A 15,000-nucleotide genomic window follows, 5' to 3' on the forward strand; every position below is an offset into this window, starting at 1 on the left:
TAAGCATAAACTCACTTCATGTTACTAAACCTTCCACAAATGAAAAAAATTGCTTCTCCACTAAATGTATCTTGGCTTAAAAATATTTAGATATTTTGTTCTGGAAAAGACAAAAGCAAAATGCAAAACAAGACACAAATACAAAGTGTAATATCAAAACTGCTCCCGTTTAGTAAGTGCTCAAGTCCATTTAGGCCATTTATGAAATGTTTTTAACAATCAGTATTGATCTAAACCAGCTTTACAGAGAAGCATCTCTAAAGTGTTTGACTAAACCTCGAGAGGTTATTTTTCCTCCTTATTCCATCTGAAAACTAGCTCATGAGACCAAAGAATGGAGTAGATGTTTACAAATGATTTGTAATTCTGCTCATAATCAGAGCAGAGATGAGAGATGAGTTGAAATGATATGATGTCTGACAGATACACACTGCAAAAAATTATTTAGAGCTGCACCTTGTGTAACGCTATTGAAGCGGCAGACTCAGATGGAGCCCAGCTGCGAGTGGACTGCAAGAGCGCAGTGAGCTCAGGAGACATCTCATCAAAACTGGGCTTTGGCTGAACACAGAGAGATGTACAATGTTAAACACAACACACACACACATACACACACATACACACACATACACGCACTCACACTCACTCAAGAGCATTCTGGGTAATTCAGGAGTGAAGGAGCTCATTTAGGACTTATTCATAAGAGAACACCTGCTGCACTGTATATGGATTGTGCAAATGATTCACTTTATAATTTCCAAGAGAAATAAAATTTATGCAATTTAAATAATAATAAAAAAAATTTCAACTTAAACTCTCACTTAAAGGCTGGAGCATGAATAGTTTCTGAGCCAAACCCACCAGTGACATGCAAGCAGTGAGAGTGAGTCAGAGAAGGATTCAAGCAGCACGAAGGTTATGATGAACAATAATGTTATTTATAAGGTTTGTCCAGCAGCTGATAGCAGTATGCCAACAACATGTTGTTCATTTACAGAAGTGCTGCAGGAACAATACTTTACTTCTTGTTTGGTGCTTCACCAGCAGATTTATTACATTTTTATTAGTCTGCATCTCAAGCCAATTTTAAAACCAAGATTGCTCATTAAAAGTGTTCTGCAAACATACAGTGATAAATTGAGTTCAGAAACATGACTTCAACACTGCAAAAACTCTTTTCTTACTAAGCATTCTCAGCTTATTTTGTGCTTGGTCTTTGTTTTTTCCCTAACCGAAACATTTTAAAATCAAGAAAAACATTAACTTGAGTTGCCCAATGAGATACTTTAGTCTAAGCCTAAAAATAGAAAAATATCTGTCCATCGTATAAGAAAAATAAACCTCTGACAGATATATGTTCGCACGTGTTCGCAACTCAATACATTTTACCACATTTTCAAGAAAACAAGTAAATGCTTTTGTGTAAATGCTTTTCAAGTAAATGTATCCTGGAAATGTCCTAGAAAAGACCAGCAGTAGACAACTAAAATAATAGTGACTATAAAAGCAAAACAAATTATTTTCTTACTTAGTATTTTTGTCTTGTTTTCCAGCGCAAATATTTAAACATTCTTCAATCAAGATACATTTACAGTGGAGTCAAAAAATTATCTTAATTTAAACAGAAAACAAGATTATTTTTCTGACCCCATTGGCAGGCCTTTTAAGAAAAAAGTAACTTATTAAATTTTTTTCAAAAACTTAAAATTAAATGTAATCATGCATCTCAAGTAACTGTATCTTGATTTAAAAATGTTCAGATATTTGATCTGAAATACAAGACAAAAAATACTGTTTTTACTGTTTCTATTGAGATGAATGAAATCAGACATGATGTCTTGAGAAAGCCAACTTAAGCCCCTTTCACACTGCCATTCCGGCAAATACACGAGTAAAGTGTCCCGGCAATTGTTCCCGGGTCGCTAGATTTTGCACTTTCACACAGCCAGTGATTACCCGGGATATGTGCATGCTTTCACACACAACCCGTAAAGATCCCGTAACGACACGTGACATCAGCGCGTGACGTGTAATGTACGAGTTGAAACCGCTAGGCACGTTATACTTTCACTGAAGCAAGTGAACGATCTCTGTGTCAGCGCGGAAAGTGAGGAACTAACTGATCTCTGCTTCATTACAGTTTGCACATATTTTTTTGTCACAAACGTTGATCTTCCTTCAAAACAGCTGGTAAAAGAGTCGCGCGATAACGCGCGTCATCACTTCGACACGGCATTAGATCTGGCTTTTGTTCACACAGCGCTCGTCCCGGGTCAAACCCGGCAATATTACTAGGTCCCCGACCCGGGTTCAATGCCGGAATCAATCCCAGAACGTGGTTGCTTTCACACAGAAGGCGACCCGGCAATGTTCTGGCAATATGCCGGGTCCGACGTGCAGTGTGAAAGGGGCTTTACTGAAATGTGCATGAATCTAATGAATCTAACTGATTGGATTTATAGTTTTCATAAAAATTAAGATTAAATATCATAAAAATCCCATAGACTTACATTGGCAGAATATTTTCTAATAGACTAATCGCCTTCAAACCATTCAAACTTTATTATTTAAAACTACTTCAAGCTTTTAAAACTTTTTTTTAAACATTCTGGTCTGGCTTTATCAAGCCAACTTCAAAGTTTGTTTTAAGTTTTAAGAATTTATCTAGTTTATAATGAGGAGCTTCTGCAGTCATTTGGCTCATGATCTCTGAAGATAAAAGAGACTCTCTTATGAATAAACCCTCGTATCCAGCAGCAGGCAGAGCGCAAAACAAAGATGCTTCAGTTCCTCAGTTGTGACTAAAGCAAAGCAGCGGCATTCTCCAAATCAATGAAGAAAACAGGCTCCTGCTCTTAGGGTCGGTGAAAAGAAGCTCAAAACAACAAACAGTGACAGCAAACTCCAGACCAAAACAACTGAACTCAAATCAAGGGCGTGTGTTGAGCTCTGGCTTCGGAGTGTGTCTGAGATCTCAAAGCCAGGCTGAGGAGGAGCAAGATGTGGGGAAATCCTACCACTCGAGCCGTCGGAGACGTTCTGGAGAGATCCACAGGAGAGCGGAGACGCATCTTACTGGACTCATAAGATCTGCTGACAACAGAGAAACCTTCTAGAGATCCGGGGAGTTTATCTTCTGGAGGTTTACCGGACGAGGCCGATATGAATCTGTAGCTTGCTAAGTGTTTCTTCTCTGGTACCTTCGGGGGGACTTTTGGTGGTACTTTAGGAGGAACATCCTCTGAAGAACCAACAGAAGGAAACTTTATGAGTTCCACCTTTCCTTGGACCACCGTAGAAACCTTTTCTGGGACCTTTGGAGGAGTCTTCTTTGAAGAAACCTCTTCAGATACAATCAAAGAAGGTTTTTCTGGGGGGAAAGTTCCTTGTACTATCGTAGAAACCTTTACTGGAATCTTAGAAGGAGCTTTCCTTGGAGGAAGCTCTTCAGATACGGTGGACAAGGGTTTTTCTTGAGGAAACGTTTCTGAAATCTTAAAAGGAGTTTTCTCTGGAGTATGCTCTTCAGGTACATCGGATGAGGGTTTTTCTGGAGGAAATATTTCTGGAATCTTAGAAAAAGTTATCTCTGGAGGAACCTCTTCAGATACGGAGGGCGAGGGTTTTTCTGGAGGAAATATTTCTGGAATCTTAGAAAAAGTTATCTCTGGAGGAACCTCTTCAGATACGGAGGGCGAGGGTTTTTCTGGAAGAAGCTTTTCTGGAATCGTAGAAAACGTTTTCTCTGGAGGAAGCTCTTCAGATACGGAGGGCGAGGGTTTTTCTGGAGGAAACTTTTCTGGAATCTTAGAAAACGTTTTCTCTGGAGGAAGTTCTTCAGGTACGGCGGATGTGGTTTTTTCTGGAGAAAATTTTTCTGGAATCTTAGAAAAAGTTTTCTCTGGAGGAAGCTCTTCAGATACAGAGGGCGAGGGTTTTTCTGGAGGAAACTTTTCAGATACGGAGGGCGAGGGTTTTTCTGGAGGAAACTTTTCAGATACGGAGGGCGAGGGTTTTTCTGGAGGAAATTTTTCTGGTATCTTCGGAAGAGGAACCTCTTCAGATACAAACAAAGGTTTTTCTGGAGAAAATGTCTCCTGTACTATGGTAGAAACCTTTTCTGGAACCTTAGAAGGAGTTTTCTCTGGAAGAAGCTTGGCGGACGAGGGTTTGTCTGGCTCAACTGGAGGACGGTGTTCTTGTACTGTGGTAGAAACCTTCTCTGGTATCTTACGAGAAACTGTTTCAGCTTCGACTGGAGGATGTTTATATGGTTCAAACGGAGGAACCTTGTTTATAATGACCCACCCATCAGACTCCTACATGTAACACACAAAGATCATGTTAGCAGGCTGGAGGAAAAGCACCGTTAGTCACGCCTGATCCATGAAGACAGAGACGGACAGACAGACGCTGCTGAGCTCAATGACACATCACACGGCAAAAAATTACCTTCTTAGTATTTTTGTCTTGTTTTCTAGTACAATAATCATGATCATGAGCATCTGATGAGAAGAAATGGATCACCTACCACATCAACCTTCTCTTCCTGTGGCTCCAGAGCTGCTGCTGCCATTTCCTGTATCTTCACCGCTGCTTCCTGTTTGATCTAAAGCAACAGACATTAAAAAAAGAGTCAAAATGATGGAGCTGAACTCAATGAGTTGTGAATGCACTGCACTTTTTATATTTAGTATTTTTGTCTCTTTTCCATTAAAAATATAAAAATGTTCTTGAAACAATATACATTTACTTAAGAAGCAAAATCCATCCATCCATCCATCATCTTCCGCTTATCCGGGGCCGGGTCGCGGGGGCAACAGTCTAAGCAGAGACGCCCAGACTTCCCTCTCCCTAGCCACTTCCTCCAGCTCTTCCGGGGGGACCCCGAGGCGTTCCCAGGCCAGCCGGGAGACATAGTCCCTCCAGCGTGTCCTAGGTCTTCCCCGGGGCCTCCTCCCGGTGAGACGTGCCTGGAACACCTCCCTGGGAAGGCGTCCAGGAGGCATCCGAAATAGATGCCCGAGCCACCTCAGCTGGCTCCTCTCGATGTGGAGGAGCAACGGCTCTACTCTGAGCTCCTCCCGAGTGACCGAGCTTCTCACCCTATCTCTAAGGGAGCGCCCAGCCACCCGACGGAGAAAGCTCATTTCGGCCGCCTGTATCCGGGATCTTGTCCTTTCGGTCATGACCCACAGCTCATGACCATAGGTGAGAGTAGGAACGTAGATTGACCGGTAAATCGAGAGCTTTGCCTTACAGCTCAGCTCCTTCTTCACCACGACAGACCGGTACAGCGACCGCATTACTGCAGAAGCTGCACCGATCCGTCTGTCAATCTCACGTTCCATCCTTCCCTCACTCGTGAACAAGACTCCAAGATACCTGAACTCCTCCACTTGAGGCAGGAACTCTCCACCAACCTGAAGTGGGCAATCCACCCTTTTCCGACTGAGAACCATGGCCTCGGACTTGGAGGTGCTGATTCTCATCCCAGCCGATTCACACTCGGCTGCAAACCGTCCCAATGCACACTGAAGGTCCTGGTCTGAGGATGCCAACACGACAACATCATCCGCAAAAAGCAGCGACGAAATCGTATGGTCCCCAAACCGGACACTCTCCGGCCCTTGGCTGCGCCTAGAAATTCTGTCCATAAAAATTATGAACAGAACCGGTGACAAAGGGCAGCCCTGCCGGAGTCCAACATGCACCGGGAACAGGTCTGACTTACTGCCGGCAATGCGAACCAAGCTCTTGCTCCGGTCGTACAGGGACCGAACAGCCCTAAGTAGGGAGCCGCCAACCCCATACTCCCGGAGCACCCTCCACAGGATGTCGCGAGGAACACGGTCGAATGCCTTCTCCAAGTCCACAAAACACATGTGGACTGGTTGGGCAAACTCCCATGAACCCTCCAGCACCCTGGAAAGGGTATAGAGCTGGTCCAGTGTTCCACGACCGGGACGAAAACCACACTGTTCCTCCTGGATCCGAGGTTCCACTATCGGCCGAATTCTCCTCTCCAGTACCCTGGCATAGACTTTTCCAGGGAGGCTGAGAAGTGTGATCCCCCTATAGTTGGAACACACTCTCCGGTCCCCCTTCTTGAAAAGAGGGACCACCACCCCGGTCTGCCAGTCCAGAGGTACTGTCCCCAACCGCCATGCGATGTTGCAGAGGCGTGCCAGCCAAGACAGCCCCACAACATCCAGAGACTTGAGGTACTCGGGGCGGATCTCGTCCACCCCCGGTGCCTTGCCACCGAGGAGCTTTTTAACTACCTCGATGACTTCAGCCCGGGTGATGGACGAGTGCCCCTCCGAGTCCCCAGCCACTGCTTCCTCAACGGAACACAAGTCGGTGGGATTGAGAAGATCCTCGAAGTATTCCTTCCACCGCCCGACGATATCCCCAGTTGAGGTCAACAGGTGCCCATCTCTACTGTAAACAGTGTTGGTAGGGCACTGCTTCCCCCTCCTGAGGCGTCGAACAGTTTGCCAGAATCTCTTCGAGGCCAACCGATAGTCCTTCTCCATGGCCTCACCGAACTCCTCCCAGGCCCGAGTTTTTGCCTCCACGACTACCCGGGCTGCAGTCCGCTTGGCCTGCCGGTAACCGTCAGCTGCCTCCGGAGTCCCACAAGCCATCCAGGCCCGATAGGACTCCTTCTTCAGCTTGACAGCATCCCTTACTTCCGGTGTCCACCACCGGGTTCGGGGATTGCCGCCTCGACAGGCACCGGAGACCTTACGGCCACAGCTCCGAGCAGCCGCAGCGACAATGGAGGTGGAGAACATGGTCCACTCGGACTCAATATCTCCAGACTCCCTCGTGATCCGGTCGAAGCTCTGCCGGAGGTGGGAGTTGAAGATCTCTCTGACAGGGGGCTCGGCCAAACGTTCCCAACAGACCCTCACAGTACGTTTGGGTCTGCCGAGTCTGTCCAGCTTCCTCCCCCGCCATCGGATCCAACTCACCACCAGGTGGTGATCAGTTGACAGCTCCGCCCCTCTCTTCACCCGAGTGTCCAAGACATATGACCGAAGGTCTGATGACACGACCACAAAGTCGATCATCGACCTCCGGCCAAGGGTGTCCTGGTGCCACGTGCACTGGTGGACACCCTTATGCTTGAACATGGTGTTCGTTATGGACAAACCGTGGTTAGCACAGAAATCCAATAACAGAACACCGCTCGGATTCAGGTCAGGGGGGCCGTTCCTCCCAATCACGCCCCTCCAGGTGTCACTGTCACTGCCCACGTGAGCGTTGAAGTCCCCCAGTAGAACTACGGAGTCTCCAGTTGGAGCAGCACCCCTCCCAGAGACTCCAAGAAGGCCGGGTAGTCCGCACTGCCGTTCGGCCCGTAGGCACAAACGACAGTGAGAGACCTATCCCCGACTCGAAGGCGCAGGGAAGCGACCCTCTCGTTCACCGGGGTAAACTCCAACACATGGCGGCTGAGCTGGGGGGCTATTAGCAAACCCACTCCTGCCCTCCGCCTCTCACCATGGGCAACTCCAGAGTGGTAGAGAGTCCAGCCTCTCTCAAGAAGTGTGGTTCCAGAGCCCAAGCTGTGCGTTGAGGTGAGCCCGACTATCTCTAGTCGGTACCTCTCGACCTCCCGCACAAGCTCAGGCTCCTTCCCCGCCAACGAGGTGACATTCCACGTCCCTAAAGCCAGATTCCGTGTCCAGAGATCGGGTCGTCGGGGGTCTCGCCTTCGACTGTCGCCCGATCCTCTATGCACCGGCCCCTTACGCTCCCTCCTGCAGGTGGTGAGCCCACAGGAGGGCGGCCCCACGTCACTCCTTCGGGCTAAGCCCGGCCGGACCCCATGGGGGAAGGCCCGGCCACCAGGTGCTCGCATACGGGCCCCAACCCCGGGCCTGGCTCCAGGGTGGGGCCCCGGCTGCGCCATGCCGGGCGACGTCACGGTCCTTGATTTTAAATCTGCCATAAGGGGTTTTAAGAAGCAAAATTACTTAAGCTATTTGTTTTGTTTTCTGAGGTTATCAAACTTTTGTTAATTTTTACTTAAAACCACAATGGGTTAAATAAATAAGAATTAATTAATTCAAAGGAAAAACAAGATTTTGTGCTTTTGTTGAAGATCCAGACCACATCACATGTCTAATTATTTAATAATGATTAATTAAAAAAAATCATGGCCAGTAGTTTTGATCAAAAATAGCTGCAATAATTTTTATAAGTAAATAAATAAATGTGAGATTTATAATATAATTGATATAAATCACACAAAATTCTTTCATTTCCTACACACACACACACACACACAGCACACAGATCCTGATTAAGACAGGATTTTCCCATCTTTCCGATCTCACCTCATCCGGCTCCAGCGGCTCGATCATGGGCGCTTCGTCCAGACGTGGAGATCGCAGCGGGGATGAGGACAGACGCTTCTCCCACTCGGTCAGAGCCGTCCGGTCCTGTCCTCCCTCCAGGAACGTCCGCCTCAGCTCGCTGATGTTGGTCTGATGCTTCAGCAGCTCGTCTGGCGTTTGCTCCATTTCCTGAACAAACACAACAAGTCAAGTCGATATCGCCAGAATTAAGAGTCCCCAACTAAGATACATCCCTGCTTCAGGCTCTGGTGCTGCTTGTGTTGTTTTTGTTTCAATTAAATTAACGATCATATGTGACCCTGGAGCACAAAACCAGTCATATCATAAGGGTCAGTTTTTACTATGCATTGCTATCTATTGCTACAAATATACCTGTGCTACTTATGAGTGATTATGTGCTGCAGGGACTCTTTTATGGAATAGTTATGAGAAAAGCCTGTACCTTCAAAACAATCAAACCAAGGTGCATAGTTTGTTAGTTTAGCATTGTAAACGGTCAACAAGTGAGCGAAACGTTTGCCTTGTTGCCTTGTCTTTTTCAGTAAATTACTTACACGGCATTTCATCAGAAATGTATTGAAATTTGATTTTTAAATTTTATACGACACATTTTACTTTAAAACCGTGAGAAAAACAAATTCATAAATCCAAACAAGTTGCGTTCAAAATTTGAGATTGATATCACAAAAATATCAGTCAAATTTTGTTTGGGCACAGTTCCAAACGTTTCCAATGCCGTCATTTATGACAGCGAACTGTACAAGTATATCTAATTGCGTTTACATTGCAAGTGCCAAAAACTTTACCAACTTTTGTTTTTGTACCTTTCCAAGTAAAGTAGAAAGAAAAGAAATTCTAAAAAAGTTAGATGACCAAACAGCAGCAAAGTGTTAACCAGATTAGAATAAGTGGAAAAACTAAAAATAAACTCCTTTATGAATAAATTACTGCACTGTAACTAATAAATCCCACAGAGATGATTCATTATAAGCTTCTGTAAAAAGTTCTGAAAAACATACTCTCTCCTTTCATTTGCCTCAAGAAGCTAATTAAATGCAATCAAAGCATTGCATGAAAACAATTAATTGACATGCATAAAACACACACACACGCGCACACACACACACACACACACACACACACACACTGTGTCCAACTGCACACATACTGCAAACACAGGGAGCTAATAACACAAGGTATAGAATTCATTTTCAGTGAGTTAATCAGCTTCACTTCGACACACATCAGTGCTGCTGGGATAAATCACAGATAGATCACAGACATGAACACAGCAGCAGCATGAGTGCAGTATCGAGTTAAAACACATCCATTCCTTACCAACCTCTAACATCAGTTTACTGTGTCTCACAAACACATTCTGTCCTTTAATTCGCCTTATGAAACTGTGCTGAAGGAAACACACATCCATTCATTCATTCAGTCAGTCTTGTGTGTCTTTGTGTGTCTTTGTGTTACTGCAGTAAAACCAGCAGCAACACACACATCTCACGCTCACTCAGTGTCTGTCAGTAAACACTCAGACACACACACATATATGATTCAACACTATACAGATTAAAAATAAAACATGAGGAATGAGAGATTGAGTTATATTGTGAATATATATCACACACAGTGACTGTATTCACTCTATAGACAGATTCAGATCACTGGACAATCAAGTTTTTCAGGACTAATTATAAAATGTTTATAAATAATTGATACATACATACATATATATATATATATATATATATTATACAGTATGTATTTTATATAGTCATATCAATTTCTATAAAATATAATATTGCTATTAGTAATAAAATATTATTATCAATATATATATTTTTTTTACCAAACGATTGATTAAAAAGGTTAATAAAAGTATTTTTTGATTATTGAAGCACATTTTACATGAAAACATCATTTAAAAAATGCACATTTAATTCAGTTTGTTGCTTGCTGAATCTTTGTAGTTCATTGTGAAATGTACTAGTTATTTCTGAGTGAAAATAGTTTTTACACAATAAATAAAAAAGAAAAAAATTGAAAGGCTAAAATAGTGTTTTCTTTTAAAACGTTCTCTAATAGTATTTATTTACAACTTAGAAAAATCATATAGAGTTATAAGTGTTGAATCTTACCTGCGTCTTTGCTTCAGATTCGTCCTCCTGATCCGACTACACAAAACACACACACAAGGTGAAATTATGACACATGAGAGTAAACGCTGATACGAAGGAATGAGACGCTTAGGATCAACAGGAGGCTAAACTCATTAACATGACAGGCTTAATGTTTCCATCACTAGAAGAACAGTTATGATTATTGGTCATTATCAGATTAAAGTTTAATAAGAACATCAACAGCTCTGCCGTATCTTAATTAGCAATCTAATTACTGCAATCACTCATTGCATTCTTGTTTTTCTTCTTGATTTTGTGACGTCAGAGATCTGATCAAGTCTGTCATGATTCTGTTTTTGACTGAAGAATCTGAAGAGACATTAGATGAGATTCAAGCTCAGATCACAAACCTCTGTGGCCGTTAACTCTTCATCGACAGCAGTGTCTGTGAGATCAGTCTGATCCAGCGAAAGCATGAACAGACAGAGAAGCAGGACTGTTAGTTAGGGTTAGTTTACCCTTATATCCTGTCAGAACAGTGTCAGTGGGTACGTTAATGTTAGTTAGGGTTAGTTTACCCATGTGTCCTGTCGAGACGGTGTCAGTGGGCTAGTTAACATTAGTTAGCATTTTTTTACCCATGTGTCTGGGTTAGTTACTGTTAATTAGGGTTAGTTTATCCATGTGTCCTGTCGGGATCGGTGTATGTGGGTTAGTGTTAGTTTTCAAATGTAAACTAAAAGTGTTGGTGGGTTAGTTAGTGTTAGTTAGGGTTAGTTTACCCATGTATCCTGTCAGGTCAGTGTCAGTGGGTAAGTTAGTGTTAGTTAGGGTTTGTTTACCCATGTGTCCTGTCGGGCCGGTGTCGGTGGGTAAGTTAGTATTATTTTGATGTGTAAACTAAAAGTGTCAGTGGGTTAGTTAGTGTTAGTTAGGGACTGTTTACCAGAGTATCCTGTCGGGCCAGTGTCAGTGGGTTAGTTAGCATTAGTTAGTGTTTGTTTACCCATGTGTCTGGGTTAGTTACTGTTAATTAGGGTTTGTTTACCCGAATGTCCTGTCGGGCTGGTGTTGGTGGGTAAGTTAGGGTAAGTTAGGTTTGTTTACCCATGTGTCTGGGTTAGTTACTGTTAATTATAGTTTGTTTACCCATGTGTCCTGTCGGGCTGGTGTTGGTGGGTAAGTTAGTGTAAGTTAGTGTTTGTTTACCCATGTGTCTGGGTTAGTTACTATTAATAAGGGTTTGTTTACCCGAGTGTCCTGTCAGGCTGGTTTCGGTGGGCTAGTTAGAATTAGTTAATGTTTGTTTACCCATGTGTCTGGGTTAGTTACTGTTAATTAGGGTTTGTTTACCTGAGTGTCTTGTTGGGCTGATATCGGTGGGTAAGTTAGTGTAAGTTAGGGTTTGTTTACCCGAGTGTCTTGTCAGGCTGTTGTCGGTGGGTAAGTTAGTATTAGTTAGGGTTTGTTTACCCGTGTGCTCTGTCGGGACAGTGTCAGTGGGTAAGTTAGTGTTAGTTAGGGTTTGTTTACCCATGTCTCTGGGTTAGTTACTGTTAAGTAGGGTTTGTTTACCTGAGTGTCCTGTCGCGCTGGTGTCAGTGGGTAAATTAGTGTTAGTTAGGGTTTGTTTACCCGAGTGTCCTGTCGGTCCGGTGTCAGTGGGTGTGTTATCGTTAATTAGGGTTTGTTTACCCGTGTGTCCTGTCGGGCTTTTGTCAGTGGGTAAGTTAGTGTTTATTTACCCATATGTCTAGGTTAGTTAGTGTTAGTTAGGGTTAGTTTATCCATGTATCCTGTCAGGCCGGTGTCAGTGGGTAAGTTAGTGTTAGTTTTCATGTGTAAATTAAAAGTGTCAGTGGGTTAGTTAGTGTTAGTTATGGTTAGTTTAACCATGTATCCTGTCAGGCCAGTGTCAGTGGGTAAGTTAGTGTTAGTTAGGGTTAGTTTACCCATGTATCCTGTCAGGCAAGTGTCAATGGGCTAGTTAGCATTAGTTAGTGTTTGTTTACCCATGTCTCTGGGTTAGTTACTGTTAAGTAGGGTTTGTTTACCTGAGTATCCTGTCGCGCCGGTGTCAGTGGGTAAATTAGTGTTAGTTAGGGTTTGTTTACCCGTGTGTCCTGTCGGGCTTTTGTCAGTGGGTAAGTTAGTGTTTGTTTACCCGTATGTCTAGGTTAGTTAGTGTTAATTAGGGTTTGTTTACCCGAGTGTCCTGTCGGGCTGGTGTCGGTGGGTAAGTTAGTGTTTATTTACCCGTATGTCTAGGTTAGTTAGTGTTAGTTAGGGTTAGTTTACCCATGTATCCTGTCAGGCAAGTGTCAATGGGCTAGTTAGCATTAGTTAGTGTTTGTTTACCCATGTCTCTGGGTTAGTTACTGTTAAGTAGGGTTTGTTTACCTGAGTGTCCTGTCGCGCCGGTGTCAGTGGGTAAATTAGTGTTAGTTAGGGTTTGTTTACCCGTGTGTCCTGTCGGGCTTTTGTCAGTGGGTAAGTTAGTGTTTGTTTACCCGTATGTCTAGGTTAGTTAGTGTTAATTAGGGTTTGTTTATCCATGTGTCCTGTCGGGCTGGTGTCGGTGGGTAAGTTAGTCTAAGTTAGTGTTTGTTTACCCGTATGTCTAGGTTAGTTAGTGTTAATTAGGGTTTGTTTATCCATGTGTCCTGTCGGGCTGGTGTCGGTGGGTAAGTTAGTCTAAGTTATGGTTTGTTTGCCCGTGCATCTGGGTTAGTTAGTGTTATTTAGTGTTTGTTTACCCGAGTGTCCTGTCGGGCCAGTGTCAGTGGGTTAGTTAGGGTTAATTAGTGTTTGTTTACCCGTGTGTCCTGTCGGGCAGGTGTCTGTGGGCTTGGCAGCGATGGTTCCGTGGCTTTCGTTGTCTCGTCCTCTTCCTCCAGCAGCACTGCACTCTCCACTAACACCGGTCGAGCCTCCTCACGCTCCTCCTCGTGCGTCTCCTCCACTTTCTTCTCCGGTGTTATTGTGGTGATGAGGTCACTCATGGCAATGCCTTTGGCTGCACCGTACAAGGCCGTACCCATCTCTACACACAAACACACAGACATTAGTGCTGCATCTGCATTCACTACAACAAACACTGACTGCATTATATCATAGAATTAAGACATTTTTACTATTGCTTTTGATTGTTTAATTAATATATAATATTATTTAAACACATTGTTAAAATAACAGTTCCTAAAGGATGTTTTTGCAGTGATTTTTGGAAAATCTTTCTTTAAACAGATCTTAAAAGAATATTTTTTTCTTAATGTAAAGAACATTTTAATAATCTAAAAAAATCTTTTGATCAATATAAAGATTTTATGGCAGTTAAATGTTCCTTATGGATCTTTAATTTTAAGAGTGCAAAATGTTTATTCTCTCTAAAAACTAAATACTTTAATGCAATAAGAAAACACATTTAATCAACAACTAATAGGAAATCATGAATCGTCATGGTTGTGATGTCATAAGCATGAGCTAAATGATTCATAATGGTAGCAAACACACATACACATGTGAACACAGCAGTATGTCCATTCAGTTATATGTGAAGAGGTTAGTCAGTCATTACAGAGGTTGTTTATGAGAACAAGTTTATTTATAATCATCAAAGAGAAGCTGGGTAATGATCCAGGGAAAACTAAATGATGGTTTCTGATGCAATAAACCCTAGGAATCCTGCAATCTCTGTACTTATACTCTGCACAATGACAATAAAGCTGAATCTAATCTAATTTATTCGAAGAAGAGCTCAGGAAATATGAATGGAATGCTTTTGGATATGGTGCTTTTAACTTCTGTAAGTTTGCAAAGTCAGTTTTTCCCACAAAGTTTACGAAATAAATAATTGTAACTGGTTTAGGGCATAATCGTGATGGATTCACTGTGATTCACAGTTTGTTACTCTCAAAGCTCTAAAGAAGCTGTAATTATTAATGATTGTAACTGCGGTGCAATATTGATTGATTTCTACAGAAGAACTGAGTATGAAGATGATGCTGGTCAAGTGATGCAGTGCTAGTTTATAACTGTAATACTGAACTTTGCATCAATCAATAAAACAGAACAATGATACACATATAATGATGTTTCAGTGAGAAGGGATACAGAAGAAGAAACACTTTGGCTTATTTTAACCTTTCTGTTATAGACATTCACAAACACAGCCATCTGACAGTGACAGACCAGGGTTATTAAAGTTACAGTAACCAAAATAAAATCACTAAATAAAATTACAAATAAAATATTATCAATAAAATAATAAAGATACAATTCAAAATAATCTAAACATTTTTATAAAATAATTATTAATATACATTAATTATTAGTGGTATATGAAACAATCTTATTAAATATAAAGTACTTGTATTAAAACATATTAAAAATAAAGTAATTTAATAAAATAAATACATTATTTCACTTAGTTGCCAAATTTCACATTTTAATTTATTTTAAACTCATAAAAACTCAAACTAAAACTGGGTAAAATTAATAAA

The 15,000-nt window shown here is 42.4% G+C and overlaps 1 protein-coding gene and 1 pseudogene across 3 annotated transcripts in view; one reads left to right on the forward strand and one right to left on the reverse strand.

Annotated features, from left to right (window-relative positions):
* LOC113042671 (receptor-type tyrosine-protein phosphatase mu-like) overlaps positions 1 to 15,000 on the forward strand; it is a 673,064-nt pseudogene that overhangs the window by 225,424 nt on the left and 432,640 nt on the right.
* The window catches only part of LOC113042662 (band 4.1-like protein 3), a 35,967-nt gene that overhangs the window by 6,456 nt on the left and 14,511 nt on the right, over positions 1 to 15,000 (reverse strand). For all 3 annotated transcript variants that reach the window (XM_026201663.1, XM_026201661.1, XM_026201662.1), the window contains exons 13-19: positions 13,315 to 13,541; positions 10,909 to 10,956; positions 10,517 to 10,552; positions 8,352 to 8,540; positions 4,532 to 4,609; positions 3,018 to 4,319; positions 457 to 561 (exon numbers count right to left, since the gene is read on the reverse strand). In XM_026201663.1, the coding sequence (XP_026057448.1) occupies positions 457 to 561; positions 3,018 to 4,319; positions 4,532 to 4,609; positions 8,352 to 8,540; positions 10,517 to 10,552; positions 10,909 to 10,956; positions 13,315 to 13,541 (1,985 nt within the window). The remainder of the gene's footprint in view (positions 1 to 456; positions 562 to 3,017; positions 4,320 to 4,531; positions 4,610 to 8,351; positions 8,541 to 10,516; positions 10,553 to 10,908; positions 10,957 to 13,314; positions 13,542 to 15,000) is intronic.

The sequence above is a fragment of the Carassius auratus genome, chromosome 24, assembly GCF_003368295.1.
Source record: "Carassius auratus strain Wakin chromosome 24, ASM336829v1, whole genome shotgun sequence".
Taxonomy (NCBI): Eukaryota; Metazoa; Chordata; class Actinopteri; order Cypriniformes; family Cyprinidae; genus Carassius; species Carassius auratus.